The 16594-nt window shown below is 45.4% G+C and overlaps 1 protein-coding gene across 1 annotated transcript in view; it reads left to right on the top strand.

The window, feature by feature from the left end:
* The window catches only part of COL22A1 (collagen type XXII alpha 1 chain), a 197227-nt gene that overhangs the window by 51399 nt on the left and 129234 nt on the right, over window positions 1-16594 (top strand). Inside the window, exons 4-7 of the mRNA XM_033156119.1 lie at window positions 4247-4321; window positions 11306-11417; window positions 13382-13505; window positions 16130-16405. Coding sequence (XP_033012010.1) covers window positions 4247-4321; window positions 11306-11417; window positions 13382-13505; window positions 16130-16405 — 587 coding nt within the window. The remainder of the gene's footprint in view (window positions 1-4246; window positions 4322-11305; window positions 11418-13381; window positions 13506-16129; window positions 16406-16594) is intronic.

Below are 16594 nucleotides of genomic sequence, written 5' to 3'. Positions count from 1 at the left end.
CCTGACCATTAGACATACTGGTTAGGGTTGATGAGAGCTAGAGCGAAATATACTCGGAGTCAAGTGCAATTTTCATGCTCTTTATTCAGCTCATATTAGTGAGGAATGCAGTTTCCCCAAAATGTCTGCATTATATACACTATTTACACAATGGGCCCCACTTGATTGGCTAATTCTGGGATACTCCTGTATGCCAATCGGGTTGCGGATTCACTTCCACCTGGAGTTGGATTGGGTGGCTCCTGTGGACCAATCAGACTGCTGCATTCTGGATCCTATTGTTCTAGGACCAATCAGACTTCTGCATTCTGAATCCTATTGTTCTAGGACCAAACAGACTGCTGCATTTTGGATCCTATTCAACTCAGCACATAGCATAGAGTCTCTCCACCCTAAGGTATTTGAAGGCCAATCGAGTCTACGTTCTGTTGAAAGTACCATAAGAGTGGAAAAGAGGGCCTTTGAGTTTGTCTATCAATAGCACCTGGACAGCTGATTGATCCAGTGCACGTCACCTGGTCACAGTTGTCCGTCCCCCCCAACCATAATGAGATGCATTATATTGCTATCATATTCATTATTTCTAAATTTTCATCTATACATATAAACCATCATATTCCATGCAAATTTTGTCATCATTTTTTGGGGGGATGATTTTCCTCTTTTCTTTCACTCTGTAATTGGTCAATCTGCTAATAATAATAATAATAATAATAATAATAATAATAATAATAATTATTATTATTATTATTATTATTATTATTATTATTATTATTGTGTGACACCTTCACCCCATAGGGAAAAGCAGGTGACCGTCAGATCCCACTAAGCAGACGTTCTAATAAATACAGCTCTGTGTTCTGAACATTTCTTGACAATGTGGCAAAAGTGCCATTTCGCCCCTCACATTGGCAGAAATGCGGTTAAGCACAGCCTGCTGTGCAGCCTTGAGCTGGATTCATCCACCCACGATAACTTGGTGCAATTGGTTGATGTTTCCCATATGCTAACAAAATGCCTACAGCTGTTGGGATAATAGAAGTGATTTATCAGCAGCCATCCGGCTGGCCCATTTAATAATGGCTTTCCTGGTCTAGGAGATACCTGTAGCCAGCAAATCTGTCTTGGTGCCAGGTTTTTGGTTTTTGTTTTTGGATAACTTTTGTGTTGAGCAAAGGCTCTTTGCGAAAACAGAGGAAAAAGGAGAGAAAGAAAGATGGACCCTATTGACAAAGAGCGCACAGGGATTATGGGAAAATGATGGTGTCACAATGGCAAGACAGGGACTCTCAATTCATAGAATCATCTAACCCAGTGGTGGTGAACCTTTTAGAGACTGAGTGCCCAAACGGCAAACCAAAACCCACTTATTTATCGCAAAGCACCCAGAGTTGTTGAACTTTTCGTTGAGGTTTTTTTGGGGGGGCTCCCCAAAGTTGTTGAGTTTTTTTGGGGGTGCTGCTTGCTGACCAAAATTTTGGAACTTTTTTCGGGGGTCGCAAATGTTGCTTTGCTTTTTGGGGGACACACTCCAAAGCTGCTGAGCTTTTTTGCGGGGGGGGGGGGGGAGAGAACAGAAATAAATGATGAATAATACCTTTGCTGGAACTAATGTGCAGCACCGACATCATCGTCTGCCAAAGCGCCAAAAAACCCAGCACAATACGGGTTCAAAAACGAATGCTGTTATGCCCAATCAGAAACAGCCACTGACACAGCAAATTGAAAAACAGACCAGTTGCCGAACATAATCTCCAGCTAACAGCAAAAAAAATAAAAATTAAATTAAATTAAAAAGCTTCCGGGTTTTAACAGCGGACACAAGCTGTAGTGTGGGGGGAGGGGGGTGGGAGAACAAATGGGGGGGGGAACAATAACAGTGTGGATGGGCCGATGGCGCACATGCCAGCAGTGAGGGCTCTGCGTGTCAAGACTGGCACACGTGCCATAGGTTCGCCACATGGCTACTCATTAAAGCCTCAGGAAATGAATTGTTATCCCTGGAAATAGATGGGTTGTTGGTTCCCAACTTCCACTGTGGAGGCTGGGTTTATTTTAAGGAAACTGGGGGGATGGTGCACTGATCACTGTGCTCCACTTTCCTTCCTTCTGTCTTATTTACAACCTGTTCAGGAAGTAGCACTGCCTGTCAGCTTCCTGCTTCTTAGTCTCTGTGTTGCCCTTGTAGAAATCAGCAAGAAAGGGGATGAGGAGTGAGATATACTCGGAGTCAAGTGTGAGTTTCATGCTCTTTATTCAGCTCATAGTAGCAAGGAATGAATCTTTCCCCAAAACGTCTGCTATATATACATTATTTACACAATGGGCCCCACAGGATTGGCTAATTCCGGGCTACTCCTGTAGGCCAATCAGGTTGCGGATTCACTTCCTCCAGGAGCCTGATTGGCTGCTCTTACAGGCCAATCAGATCGCTGATTCACTTCCACCTGGAGCTGGATTGGGTGGCTCCTGCGGACCAATCAGACTGCTGCATTCTGGGTCCTATTGTTCTAGGACCAATCAGACTGCTGCATTCTGGATCCTATTGTTCTAGGATTCAGCTCAGTACATAACAAGGAGAAAGCTGGAATTTTTTGGCTCTGCCTGTCATTGACTCTGGCACTATAAATTCATTGGGTTCTCTGCCTTTTGTCCTACTGGTCACAATGTGCGCCCGCCACCACTGATATTCCATTGTTCATTAAATAATTCTGCTTGGTCCATTTTCACCGTTATTCAGAAATTAGCCTTTGCTCTAGGGAAAAACAACTTAATGTTTCCATAGATGCTTAGCTGGGAGTGGCCGCCAAGACCATATAACACTGGTCCCGAAAGACCTACATTGGCTCTTAGTACATTTCCAGGCACAATTCAAAGTGTTGGTGCTGACCTCTAAAGCCCTAAACAGCCTCAGTCCTGTATACCTGAAGGAGCGTCTCCACCCCCATCGCTCAGCCCGGACAATGAGGTCCAGCTCCAAGGCCCTTCTGGCGGTTCCCTCAGTGCGAGTAGTGAAGTTACAGGGAACCAGGCAGAGGGCCTTTTGGGCTGTGGCACCTGCCCTGTGGAATGCCCTCCCATCAGATGTCAAGGAAATAAGCAACTATCTGGCTTTTAGAAGACATCTGAAGGCAGCCCTGATTAGGGAAGTTTTAAACGTTTGATGTTGTATTATGCTGGGGAATCCCAGCCAGATGGGTGGGGTATAAATAATAAATTATTATTATTATGAGATTATTATATTGGCTGGGAGGAAACAGAAAGAAAGATTAGGAGACACAATTGCAAAACGTAAAAAAAAAGTTGTAGCTGTTGAAAGAATAGAACAACATTAAAATCAGACCAGAGTCTCTGTCACACATTCTCTAGCAATTAGCAACCAGGCAGAATGCACCTAAATCCTCTGACATCCATAGTAGAGGTACACTTATTTCAAATGTAGATGGTTCCTGGCCACCGCAAACAAGCTTGCTATGTGTAGGGTAACATATATGCTAGCAGTGACAATGTTATGGACAATGGTATTGATTACTTTTTGGAACTCCATACAGTTCTGACTGCCAGGACTCAGCTATACATCTGTAAATAAAATGTTTTACGTGTGTTTTAAGTGCAATATACAACGTGACACTAGATGGTGATAATGAGCCTTATGGAAAATTCAATGTATTTTTTTAAACACTTTTTTAAAAAGTGCTTTTTCAAAGCAGTTTTTATGTTTCTAGATTCCACCCAAAGAGATTTCATTTTTAAAATGATTTGGGAGAATTTTTCAATTTTAGGTTCTGCAAAATTGTGGTTCTAGAGATGGATATGTTTTTATTTATTCTAGGGTTGTCTTGGGTTTTTTTGCGATTTGTATTTTAATATCCCTTTGTTGCAAAGTTTGAAAATTCTGACTGCAAGAAGGCGAATGAGTGTTATTGTGCAGTAATTCAGCTCCCGCAGATGGTATGCTCTGAAAACCTCCAGAATGAACCTTGTTCTCCAGAATGGACCCCATTACATGATTACCACTAATCTGATGCTAATATTAGAGGCAACATGTTTATGAATTTTGATTGCTGGGAATCACGAGCGAGGGAGAGCACTTTATGGACTTCTGGCCTTGTGAGCTTCCCAAAGGCACCTGATTAGCCCCTGTGAGAACAGGATGCTTGACTAGATGGGTCAAAGTTTCCATTTAGAGGCCTGAATAATTACTTTATTTTTAATGTAAATCTTTTGCTCCCCTTTTTCTTCTCAGATGTGCTGTGCCCCAGTGTCCACGTAGAAGGAGACAGGTTCAAGCACACCAATGGAGAGACTGATGATATTCCAGGTAACGGGATGCTATCTGCAATATGCCTGTTGTCTTTGTCCATGGAGTTTTCTTGGCAGGGATACTGGAGTGGCTTGCCAGTTCCTTCTCCAGGTGGATCACATTTAGTCTAAACTCTCCGCTATGACCTGTCCATCTTGGGTGGCCCTGCAAGACATAGCTCATAGCTTCCCTGAGTTATTCAAGCCCCTTCGCCAGACAAGGCAGTGATCCATGAAGGAAGCAACTGGCATGAGTTTGGCCAAACTGCGGGAGGCAGTGGAGGATAGGGGTGCCTGGCGTGCTCTGGTCCATGGGGTCACGAAGAGTCGGACACGACTGAATGACTGAACAACAACAGCTGCAATATGCTTGGGGTTGGGAATCTCAGTTTCCATCTTCAGTTGGCCATTGAAAAGCAACCAAATACACTATAGAGCCAGTTAAGGGAGTCCAGATCCTGAGGTGGAACATTTGAAGAATTTCAAGAGAAGCTAAAAGGGTTTCAATAGGAGAAGTAACACAGTGGAAGAAGTTAGTTTTGCTATGCTAGTGTAGCATCCATAGTCAGTTTTCTCAGAAGGTTTTCTTTCCCCACATATTTGGTAAAAGCATTGATAGAGTTCAGCCTACAATTAAAACTGAGGATTCATTTTGCTCTGGAGGATTTAGAGGGATTTCTCAAGAGAGGTTGCACTTCTGTGCTTCCAAGTATTTTTTAAAAGCAAGAAATTGTGTGTGTGTGTGTGTGTGTGTGTGTGTGTGTGTTTCACCAAGAGTCTAGTGGGCAGACAATGATTGGTTTACCAAGATTTGGCTTAGTCTTAGTCTCAAAGGGCAGTCCCGTAGAGAGCAGTTGCAATTTTGGGGCTGGCGGTTGTGCAGCAGAGTAAATAAGTTTGCGATTCTTCCTGGAGCAGGAGGTTCTGACCTCTCCTCTCGCCGCCTGTGTTTTCTGCAAAGCAGAGGAAGAGTAATGAAGTTAAAGTGGAGGCAAATGGAGACACATTGTTCTCTGGAGTTTCTTTTATTAGTATTTTTTATTGCGGGCGCATATCTACAGGGGCCCACAAACAGAGAGAGAGAGAGGGAGGGAGGGAGGGAGGGAGAGAGAGAGAGAGAGAGAGAGAGAGAGAGAGAGAGAGAGAGGAAAACTGGAACAAGGAGTCTGAGTCAGTGTTAATGACAAAGCATTATGCAGCAACCTCTGGGTGAATTTAACATACTCCTCATGTCTCTGATCCGATGCACAGAAACACCACTAGGGATTTAACAAGCATAGTAATAGCAAGTCGTGACTCAGGCTGAAATCCTGGCTGCAGGTCAATGCCGGGACTGGAGGAAATGGGATGGAAAATAGCTCCCGTGCATTGGTGGGTTTTTCTGTTTTGTCTTGTTATTTTCCATGCAGCATTTATTACTGATGCTCATTTTAAGCAGAAACTTCCTTAGAATGGCAGAGGCTACAGAGAGAGGAGTGCTGGGGGTGGGAGTGGGAATTGCATAGGGATTGTCTTTTACCCGAATTCGGGGTGACTCACTCAATGGGGTTAGAATTTTTATTTTATTTTATTTTTTAAATAAAACTGGTTTTGGATAATTGGGGGGGGGGTTCCCCCCTCTTTCTTCTTCCTCTGAGAACATCTGAAGCAGGCATGTGCAGAAACCCTCTGAGAAATCTTACTCTACTCAATAGCTATCGTTTTGCCTTCTTTGAAATTTGTAAGATAGGGACAAGGCTGTCTTAAGCATATGCGGCGCTGGGGTGCAAAGATCCGCCCGACGCCCCCCCCCCCATTGCCCAGTCCCAGGCGTGCAGGAGGGCGGAGCTGGTCGGCTGCCTCAGCGACTCACTGGCTCGGTTGCCCCCCAACTCATGGCACAGAGCCGCCCGCAGCAGAAGAGCCTGCCGTGGCACTCTGACCAACGGACGGGCTGTTCCCCGGACTCAACTCTTGGGCCCCGGACTCTCGGCCTGCTTCCCCTGAGAGCCCGGCGCCCGGGTGCCCTGTACCCCTAGCTCCTATGGGTAAGACGGCCCTGGATAGGGCATCTCAGGAGGAACACCCCATATTTCACTGGTAAGCTGTATACACCCCAGTTATCCAACACAAGGGATTGCCTGAGGAATGGAGCCTATGAGTGGAATCTAAGAGTTAGCCCATTGATTTCAGTATGGTGTATTCAGGTACCAGCCTATGTTTATAATCAAAACTGCTCAATCCATCTGGGATTTTCTCTCTTAGGTCTCTGTAGGACAAGCCATTCCTCCATACATAGATTGCTGGGGCCAGCAGAGGGGAGAGTAGCTGCCAGACATCTATAGGAGGGCCAATGGAACCTAACAAGTGTTGCTTAAACTGGCTTTAAGGTTTATCATAACCTCCAACATTTCTCCAATGAAAATAGGATGTCCTATTCTATTATTATTATTATTATTATTATTATTATTATTATTATTATTATTATTATTATTATTATTACTATATAATAAGAGCCAGTGTGGTGTAGTGGTTAAGAACAGTGGACTCGTAATCTGGTGAACTGGGTTCGATTCTCCGCTCCTCCACATGCAGCTGCTGGGTGACCTTGGGCTAGTCACACTTCTCTGAAGTCTCTCAGCCCCACTCACATCACACAGTGTTTGTTGTGGGGGAGGAAGGGAAAAGGAGATTGTTAGCCACTTTGAGACTCCTTAGGGTAGTGATAAAGTGGGATATCAAATCCAAACTCTGCTCCTCCTCCTCTTCCTCCTCCTCCTCCTTCCCCAGCCGCATATATAAAAACATAATAAAACATCAAAAATTAAAAATTTCCATATACAGGGATCCCTACAGATGCCTTCTAAAGTTTGGATCACTACTTATCTTCTTGCCTCGGGGATCACATAGCTCCATACATTTCTCTGATGAAAATAGGGGTGTCCTGAGGAAAAGCAGGACTTTCCAGGGACAAATCAGAAACTGGGGTGGCTTCTATAAATCTAGGACTGCCCCTGGTAAATAGGGACACTTGGAGGGTCTGGCACTATAGGACGATACAGTGCAGGGCTGGAGATGAATATGGTTTGGGGAGAGAACCAAGCTAGGAAGAATTCCATGGGGCATACAGAAAGGTCCAGAGGGCTGCATTTGTCTCACAATCCTGAGGTCTCCCACCCCTGAGATATGCTGTCCCCAGATCTTCAGCTTAAAGTAGTGTAGGTCTGCTTTGAAGACTGAGGGCTCTCTTTCCCACCCGACAGATGAACAAGAAAACAATCCATCTGCCTGGGCCTCTGTGCTTATTTATAGCTTGTTGTGGGATGGCCAGGGGCCTTGCACCCAGTGCTGCTGGGCCAGTGTGTAAAACCTAATAGCCTACAATTATAGCCAGGGATGGCTGCGATTGCTTGTCGGTGCCTCTCTTTCTGCTGGCCTGTGGTCAGCAGAGGAGCAGATTGGATTCCTAAAATGCCAGTGACTCACCAGCTAATTATAATGTTCTCCAAGGGGCTTTATGTGTTTGACGCTGGCAAAGAGGAGCCAGTGGTCCGCTGATCCTCAAAGGAGAGAGGCACATTAAACCAGCACTGTGCTGCAGCAGACCTCAACTGCCCTGATGGTTGTTCGCCCGCCTCGGAACAACATTAATTCTGCCCTTCCTTTGCACTCTCTGCACTGGGAAGCCCTCAATATTGAAGTCTCGTTAGCTAATCTCCCTCGCAATGCTGATAATCTGCTCATGCATAGCTGCAGGCCTTTGGAATGGATCCTTGGCTGCAAAGAACACATGTTCAGGAAGAGCTATTTCCTGTGAAGCCGTACACATGAAAAAAAAGGATGACATCCCCGGCCGGTTAACCTGTGTGCAAGGCCCTTTGTTAATCGATAATTTGAGATCCCCTCCAGCCAGCCCAATTATACATTGTTTGATGTGTACACTGTGTGTGTATGTCTCTGTGTGTGTGTGTGTGTGTGTGTGGTGTGTTGTTAGAGAGAGGGTTTTAGGGAAACTTGAGTAGCTCCCTGACTTGGACCTCAAAATGGCTAGGGTACTTCTCCAGGGATGCGGGTGGCGCTGTGGGTTAAACCACAGAGCCTAGGGCTTGCCGATTGGAAGGTCGGTGGTTCGAATCCCCACAGCGGGGTGAGCTCCCGTTGCTCGGTCCCAGCTCCTGCCAACCTAGCAGTTCAAAAGCACACAAGTAGATAAACAGGTACCACTCCAGCGGGAAGGTAAACAGCGTTTCCGTGCTCTGCCCTGGTTCGCCAGAAGCAGCTTAGTCATGCTGGCCACATGACCTGGAAGTTGTACATAGGCTCCCTCGGCCAGTAAAGTGAGATGAGCACCGCAACCCCAGAGTTGTCTGCAACTGGACCTAGCAGTCAGGGGTCCCTTTACCTTTACCTTTACTTCTCCAGCAACTTAAATTTGGTACACATAAATACTGCACCCACTGTTTATTGCATTGCATTTTGGATTGCCTTTATTTCATTTACATCCCTCCTTTCCCCTCAGGGAGCTCAAGATGCCGTGCATGGTTCCCCTCCATCTCATTTAACCCCTACAAAGACCCTATGAAGTAGTTTAGGCTAAGAGGCAGTGATTGGCCAAAGCTTACCCAGTGAGTTTCATGGCTGAGTGGGGATTCGAACCATGGTTTTGCAGGCAGGGGCGTACCGTGGGGGGGGGGGGGCTGCTGGTGCAATGGTCCCGGGCACATTTTTCTGGGAGGTGCTCTTTTGCAAGGCTGGGTTGATCCCAGCTCTGCAAAAGTGGCTTAAAGCTGGTGTCACATAAGCTGCAAGAGGCTTCCGTTCTTCCACTCACTCTGGTCTCTAACCTAGTCAACTTTTGCCTCTGGCCCTGCACACCTCTGGCATGTGACTCCTGGATGGTTGCCCATACTAGAATGTGGTCCTCAGGATGAAAATCATACACACACACACACACACACACACCTGCTTTACCCAATCAGTACTTTTTTTGCAAGCTGAGAAACTTTTGATCCAATCACCTATTATCATTTTCTCATGAAATGCTCCATCTGTCCTTCTGCACCTGGAGGAGAGAGAAAATTCATAAATACAACCTGTTGATATACACTCTCATAGAGTTTCTACAGCGAAGCCAAGCTATTATTTTATATTAGGGCCAGTTGGGGGCTCTTAGAGTCAGGGTAAGTAATATATTGGCTGCACTTTATTAGAGCAGTTGGGGCCAATGGCAATATGTCAGAGAATTCTCCCATTAAAATTGTTCCCTGGGTCTTTCAAGGGGTGAAGCTGTAGGGCAAGGGATGGTAATAAATGCCTTATTTCATCTGCTGATTGAAAATGGAGCAAAGCACCAAGGGGGAAAAAAAGCTCCCAGAAACAAAGAAAATACCTGCAGGGCAATTACCGTAACCTGTAATATAGATGCAATTACAAGCTTGGCGAACGGCCAGAACGCACCTTCCCACTGTGCCAAACACGGTATTGATTTTGGTTCTCTACAAAGTAGTGGCCTTAGAAGGAAGCTTAAAGTTTAGTATAGGGTGCACCCTCTGTGTCAGATATGGACCTGTTTACATGCACAGTTATTCTAGGATAACAACCTCAGAACTCACTTTGATGGACTCCATCAAAGCAATAGATGAGAAAACAACCCCTGGTGAGATCAGGGGTACTTTTCTCACCTCCGTTTTACACTGCTGTAAGTTATTTTGTAAGGTTGTTGGCTCTGGTGCGGTAAGTTCACTGTTCCTCTGTAGTTCACAAACACTGAAAGTGGGTGTTCCCCCACCTACAGATAATTTTTTTTTGATCTGCATCAATAGCATCATTACCGTTATTCTGTGTTTGTGTATGCACTTAAAAAATGGTTGGAGGATGGATGCCAGCTAACAGATTGAGGTTGAATCCTGACAAGACAGAAGTACTGTTCTTGGGGGACAGGAGGCGGGCAAGTGTGGAGGACTCCCTGGTCCTGAATGGGGTAACTGTACCCCTGAAGGACCAGGTGCGCAGCCTGGGAGTCATTTTGGACTCACAGCTGTCCATGGAGGCGCAGGTCAGTTCTGTATCCAGGACAGCTGTCTACCAGCTTCATCTGGTACGCAGGCAGAGACCCTAACTGCCCGCGGACTGTCTCGCCAGAGTGGTGCATACTCTAGTTATTTCTCGCTTGGATTACTGCAATGCGCTCTATGTGGGGCTACCTTTGAAGGTGACCCAGAAACTACAACTAATCCAGAATGCAGCAGCTAGACTGGTGATTGGGAGCGCCCGCCGAGACCACATAACACCGGTCTTGAAAGACCTACATTGGCTCCCAGTACGTTTCCGAGCACAATTCAAAATGTTGGTGCTGACCTTTAAAGCCCTAAACGGCCTCGGTCCTGTATACCTGAAGGAGCGTCTCCACTCCCATCGTTCTGCCCGGACACTGAGGTCCAGTGTCGAGGGCCATCTGGCGGTTCTCTCGCTGAGAAGCCAAGTTACAGGGAACCAGGCAGAGGGCCTTCTCGGTAGTGGCACCCGCCCTGTGGAACACCCTCACCAGATGTCAAAGAGAAAAACAACTACCAGACTTTTAGAAGACATCTGAAAGCAGCCCTGTTTAGGGAAGCTTTTAATGTTTAATAGATTGTTGTATTTTAACATTCTGTTGGAAGCCACCCAGAGTGGATGGGGAAACCCAGCCAGATGGGTGGGGTATAAATTGTTGTTGTTGTTGTTGTTGTTGTTGTTGTTGTTGTTGTTGTTGTTGTTGTTACTGTATTAAACAAACAAAAACCAACTGAATAAGGAAATAAATGGAAATGCTCATAATTATAAAGTTCTTATTGTTGTTCTCACATAGTCCTCTTATAGAAACAGGACTTAAAGTTTTGTGAGGCTCTCCTTCCACAAAGGCACACAATGAAATTAAAAATAGTGTCCCCTTTAGGAAGTGGAGAACTCTGAACTCTGACTTGCTTGTCCTCACCTCAGCTTGTCCCCACCTCTTCCCCATCTTTGTATCTTTCCTTTTTGACAGGTTTTGACCTGATGGGATTATTCAGTGTGAGGGAGATATTTGGAATGAAGGACAACGGAATCCACAGCTCTTACGTTCGGCTTGGCAGCTTTCCCATTGTCCAGAAAACAGAGTAAGACCCTTTCCTCATTAAGTAGAAGTCTTGACCAAAAGATGTGGACAAACCCGAACACCCACATAATCCAAGGAGACAATAAGGGATCTTTAAAACATTTGCTACAAACAGCTGGGCCAACAGTAAATCTTTAAGTAAAATCATAAATCAATATATTTGTAGGAAAGTGGAGATCTTGTTTGAAATTTGGATTGAGTAGGAGCCCTTTGATTTTGGAAGCCAACAGAAGCAGTGGCTCGTTCCTTACAGCCAGCTGTGAACAGAGTCTCCTTGCCAGAGGTTCTTTGTAGCCACTTTTATTTCCTATTTGCACAAGGCACATCCATTTCGGCTTCTTCCTTTCCAGTCCAGGCTGCCAACCACCATTATAAAAGCGAGATGCCAAAACAGGGTGTTTCTGAACACCTGGTTGTTGATCTGTGCCCAGCACCAGAGGAGGTCCCAAGGTTTGGCAGCCAGTGTGGCGGTCTGCAAGCATCCAAGATTTGCAAGATTTCTATCAAGTGCTTCCTCATTGTGTAAATTGAGAAGGAGCCTTCATAGACAGGAGTATTGGGAACTGTGCAATTGTGATGGGTCATATAACCTGGTCTCCTGGCTGCCAAATAAACTGCTCTTAAATACTGAGTTGAGCTAAAGATTCTCAGATCAACTTTTGGCTCATTTTTGGTGTGTGTGTGTGTGTGTGTGTGTTTGTGTGTGTGTAGATTTACTCCAAAGTGGGAGAAAGCTTAGGAAAACCCCAAGGCATTTTATAGATGAAATTGTGTGTGTGTTTATTTGTGTGGATTAAAAAAAATGAATTGTTGTTATTGTTTATGTTTTTATTGTTAAAACACTTCAAGATTTTTTCATGGGAAGCAATGTATAAATGGAATAGACTCAAATACAGGTGAAACTCGAAAAATTAGAATATTGTGGAAAAGTCCATTTATGTAAGCAATTGTTTTCATTAGGTACTGGAGTTTAATATATGAGATAGACTCATGACATGCAAAGCGAGATATGCCAAGCCTCTGTTTGTTATAATTGTAATGATTATGGCATACAGCTGATGAGAACCCCAAAGTAGAAATTGTTAATTTGGGGTTCTCATCAGCTGTACGCCATAATCATCACAATTATAACAAATAAAGGCTTGACATATCTCGCTTTGCATGTCATGAGTCTATCTCATATATTAGTTTCACCTTTCAAGTTGAATTACTGAAAGAAATGAACCTTTCCACAATATTCTAATTTTTCAAGTTTCACCTGTAAATAAAACAAGCAAAAAACCCAATCCAGTGTGCAAGTTCAGTGGCCATGGATATGGATTGATTCCTTAGAATTAAAAATGGGAAATCCTGGATGGAAGGGGTGTGTGTAATCAAATATCCTTGAAGGGGTAAGGTCAACTGAGCAAAGGAAATAAGTCATGTTTCCTGTCTGGTAAGGAATGACTGGGAAAAACTTTGAAAATGCATCATTCACACTGATGCATCTTCAACTAATCCAAATTTTGCAATCTGCCAGTGGGTTGGCGAATAGGATAGGATGCGGGGAATTGGATAGGATGGGGGAAATCAATACCAGCTACAGTACTGCATTCTGCAGCTCTTGTTAACTCTCTTCATTATTGAAGGTTGTGTATGGGATATTGTTTTTCAGAGTTATAAAGGTGTGATAGAGTCACTGTTTTCCATTATACATGCATCCCTTATTAACTGGTGTGATCAATTAACTAGTTAATTTACTTACTTGCAGTTCTACCATGACATTCTGTGGTCAGATTGATAGTGTTCCAAGGCAAGCAGAATCGGAGACCATAAACGGAAAAGAACGAGTGGAATAAGGAAAAAAATATTATGATTATATCAGAAACAATGGATTTATTGTGCCACCACAGATCTTTGAACACCTTCTCGCCCAAATGTACACAGCCCAAATGCTTCTAATTTCTTTCTCTTGCCCTCCCCCAGAGACGTCTTCCCACAAGGCCTTCCTGATGAATATGCCTTTGTCACTACTTTCAAGTTCCGCAAGACTTCCAGGCGAGAAGACTGGTATATCTGGCAAATTATTGACAAATATGGCATACCTCAGGTAGGAGGTGTAACTCTTTCCACTTTGTGGAACATGTTTTCTCCATTCCCTCCTGCTGCCCTTTCCATTTTGTTGTTGTTGCTGCTGCTTTTATATTATTATTATTATTATTATTATTATTATTATTATTATTATTAATAGCAATAATATTTGAAACAAGGGTGACCTGTCAGGAAGGCAGATCATGGCTGGCTTTTCCATGAGGCAGTGTGGGCAGGTGCTTGGGGGCGGGGGGGGGGCAAACAATGTGTTTGGCATTCCACCTGTGTCCCCTAAGCTAGCCTGCTCTGCACCTTCCTTAGCTATCTCAGGTATAGTGGCTGGTATTGTCCCATCGCCATTGTCAAAGCAAGATTCAGCTCCAGTCTAGTTGACTTCTGTACATGGAATCGGGGAGGTGGCCAAATGTCTTGGACCAGCCCTGGATTTTACCGCGTTTCAAAGCAAGGCATGGCCATTCAACAAGATGGAACAACCTGCGCCAGATAGCACCGGATAGATAAAAGCAGGAATTGGTGAGGCAAGGCTTGACCAAAAGTGGTCGTGGCGTTAGGACTCAGGTAGCAAAAATGATTTGGGTCAGAATGTCACCGTTTCCTAAAGCCAGCTGTATTTCTGACTCCTTCACCACCACATATTGCTCAAGCAGGCCTTGGGCTGATTGTGATCTGATGCCCTTTTAAACGTGTTGTGTGTGGGGGGTGGGTATTGTTTTGTTGTCGTCCTTACTTTATTATGTATTTTGTGTGTGTGTGTGTGTTTTTAATTGTAATTTTATGTTATGAACCTCCCTGAGAGTGTGAGATTTTAATGTATTTTGATTTTTGTAGGAAGCCGCCCAGAGTGGCTGGGGAAATCCAGCCAGATGGGCGGGGTATAAATAATACAGTGGTGCCCCGCTAGACGAATGCCTCGCAAGACGAAAAACTCGCTAGACGAAGGCATTCGTCTAGCGGAAGGCTGCCCCGCAAGACGAATTTGTCTATGGGGCTGCCTCGCAAGACGAAAATTTTTCGTCTTTTTTTTTCGTCTAGCGAAAGCGCAGCTGTCATTGCCGCTTTGCTAGATGAAAAACCCGCTAGACGAAAATTTTCACAGAATGAATTATTTTCGTCTAGCGGGGCACCACTGTAATAATAATAATAATAATAATAATAATAATAATAATAATTGATTATCTACGGTTGAAGGGTGGTATACAAATTTAATAAAAAATAATAACTGATTGGGCATAGTGGGAGACAGGAGGATGGAGTAGGTGGTACTCTGGGAAGTCTTTACCCGGGGGTGCTGGGCACCAGGGGCCCGTCGCTGAAGTCGCCTAAGCGTATTGTATTGAGCTGCTTTGCGGGGGCAGTGGTACCTTTGACACGACTGACCACGTGCCGCCTGCCTGCTAATGGTGGTGCAGAGAGAGCTCTCTGGAAAGTCTCGCTCACCAAAGCTGAGAGGAGGGGGAGTGACAGGAAATGGGGAGAGACAGACAGAAAGAGAACATGCCTATCTAGTGACAGGAGCGCGCACAGGCTCTGGAAGAAGAACTCGTATATGCGCGCTCGCAAGGGCCCTCCCAGCTCCTCTAGAAATAAGGTTGTTCCCACAATGGAAGGCTGCCCGAGATGGCTCTCCCATGCATGCGCACAATGTCCGCCCGTCTCGTCTCTCAGACACCACAGGCGGAGGAAGCCGCTTTGCCGCCTGGGGAGGCAAACCCGGGGACACCTGGGGGCGTGGCTTCCTCCACACCGCGCATGTGCAGGCGGCGGATGGGCCGCAGGGTGGGGCGGCCTTGCTCCTCGGTTTGCCTCTCACCGGCTCTTGAGGGGCGTGCTCCACAGCGCTTCTCCGGCAGACTTCAAGGAGAGCTGAAATCACTAGTCCTCTCCTCTACCTGCTTTCGGCCAGCAACCGAGTGCTCTGGAACGCTGAGATGTCGCTTCAAGGAGCCTCCTGCTTTGCTGGGCGTTGCTAATATCACTTTTAGCTTCCGGGACTGGAAGCTCAAAGCGATGCTAGCAAAGCCCAGCAAAGCAGGAGGCTCCTTAAAGGACAGTAAGGCTGCCTCTGAGAAGCCGCTTCAAGGAGACGCCTGCTTTGCTAGCATCACTTTTAGCTTCCAGGACTGAAAATCTGCAGGCGGGGCAGAGGACCTGCTGAATGTCCCCCTCTCCAGGGCGGAACATGGGGCGCCCCACCCCCATCGCCCCTGCCTTCCTATGCCACTGCTCCCTATGACTTTAAGTGCATGTATGGAGTCTTTACACTGACTCCAAATGTGTTCTTTGTCTTCTTTAGAAAAGCTGGTTTTAAACAAAACACACACACACACAACTCCTTTTGGAGCCGCACAGGCATGAGTGCTATTTATCAAATGATAACAGTGACATAAGGCATAAGAAAAGTTAATTTGGGGGCTAAACTAAATTTGGGGGCGCTGGGCGGATCTTTGCGCCCCAGCGGTGCATATGTTAAAGATGGCCCTGTGGTACTTTTGATCTGATCAAAAGCATAGCTCTTTTAATGTTCTTCCAATGACCCACATCTGCCAACCTGACATCCCTCCTTGCATCTTGCATCTTTTACCATCGGTTTGTGTATTGCTGTCGCCCCCCCCCCCCATAAAGGTGTCTATCAGACTGGATGGTGAAAACAAAGCCTTGGAGTACAACGCTATCGGACTCACCAAGGACGCTGTGAGAGTGGTCTTTCGACACGGCCGCGTCAGCGACCTCTTTGATCGCAACTGGCACAAAATAGCGCTGAGCATCCAGTCCGACAGCGTCTCCTTGTACATCGACTGCAAGCTGGTGCAGACGCTGCCTATTGAAGACAGGGAAAATATTGACATCCAAGGGAAGACCGTGATTGGCAAGCGCCTCTACGACAGCGTGCCCATTGACGTAGGTACCAAGTATGCGGATTTTCCAGTTAGGAAAAAAAAGGGATTGAGAGGGAACCAAAATATCTGCCTGCTGGGCCATTCTACTGTGATGTTGTGATGGCAAAATCTGTTTCTTCTTTGACGTCGCTGATTTCTAGAGATGTCAGTCCGTTAAATATATTTTGAGGGATCTGCCATTTGGGCTGCT

Source organism: Lacerta agilis, chromosome 7 (assembly GCF_009819535.1).
Source record: "Lacerta agilis isolate rLacAgi1 chromosome 7, rLacAgi1.pri, whole genome shotgun sequence".
NCBI lineage: Eukaryota > Metazoa > Chordata > Lepidosauria > Squamata > Lacertidae > Lacerta > Lacerta agilis.
Note: the sequence above shows the minus strand (reverse complement) of the source record. Positions and strands in the feature narration are given on the sequence as shown.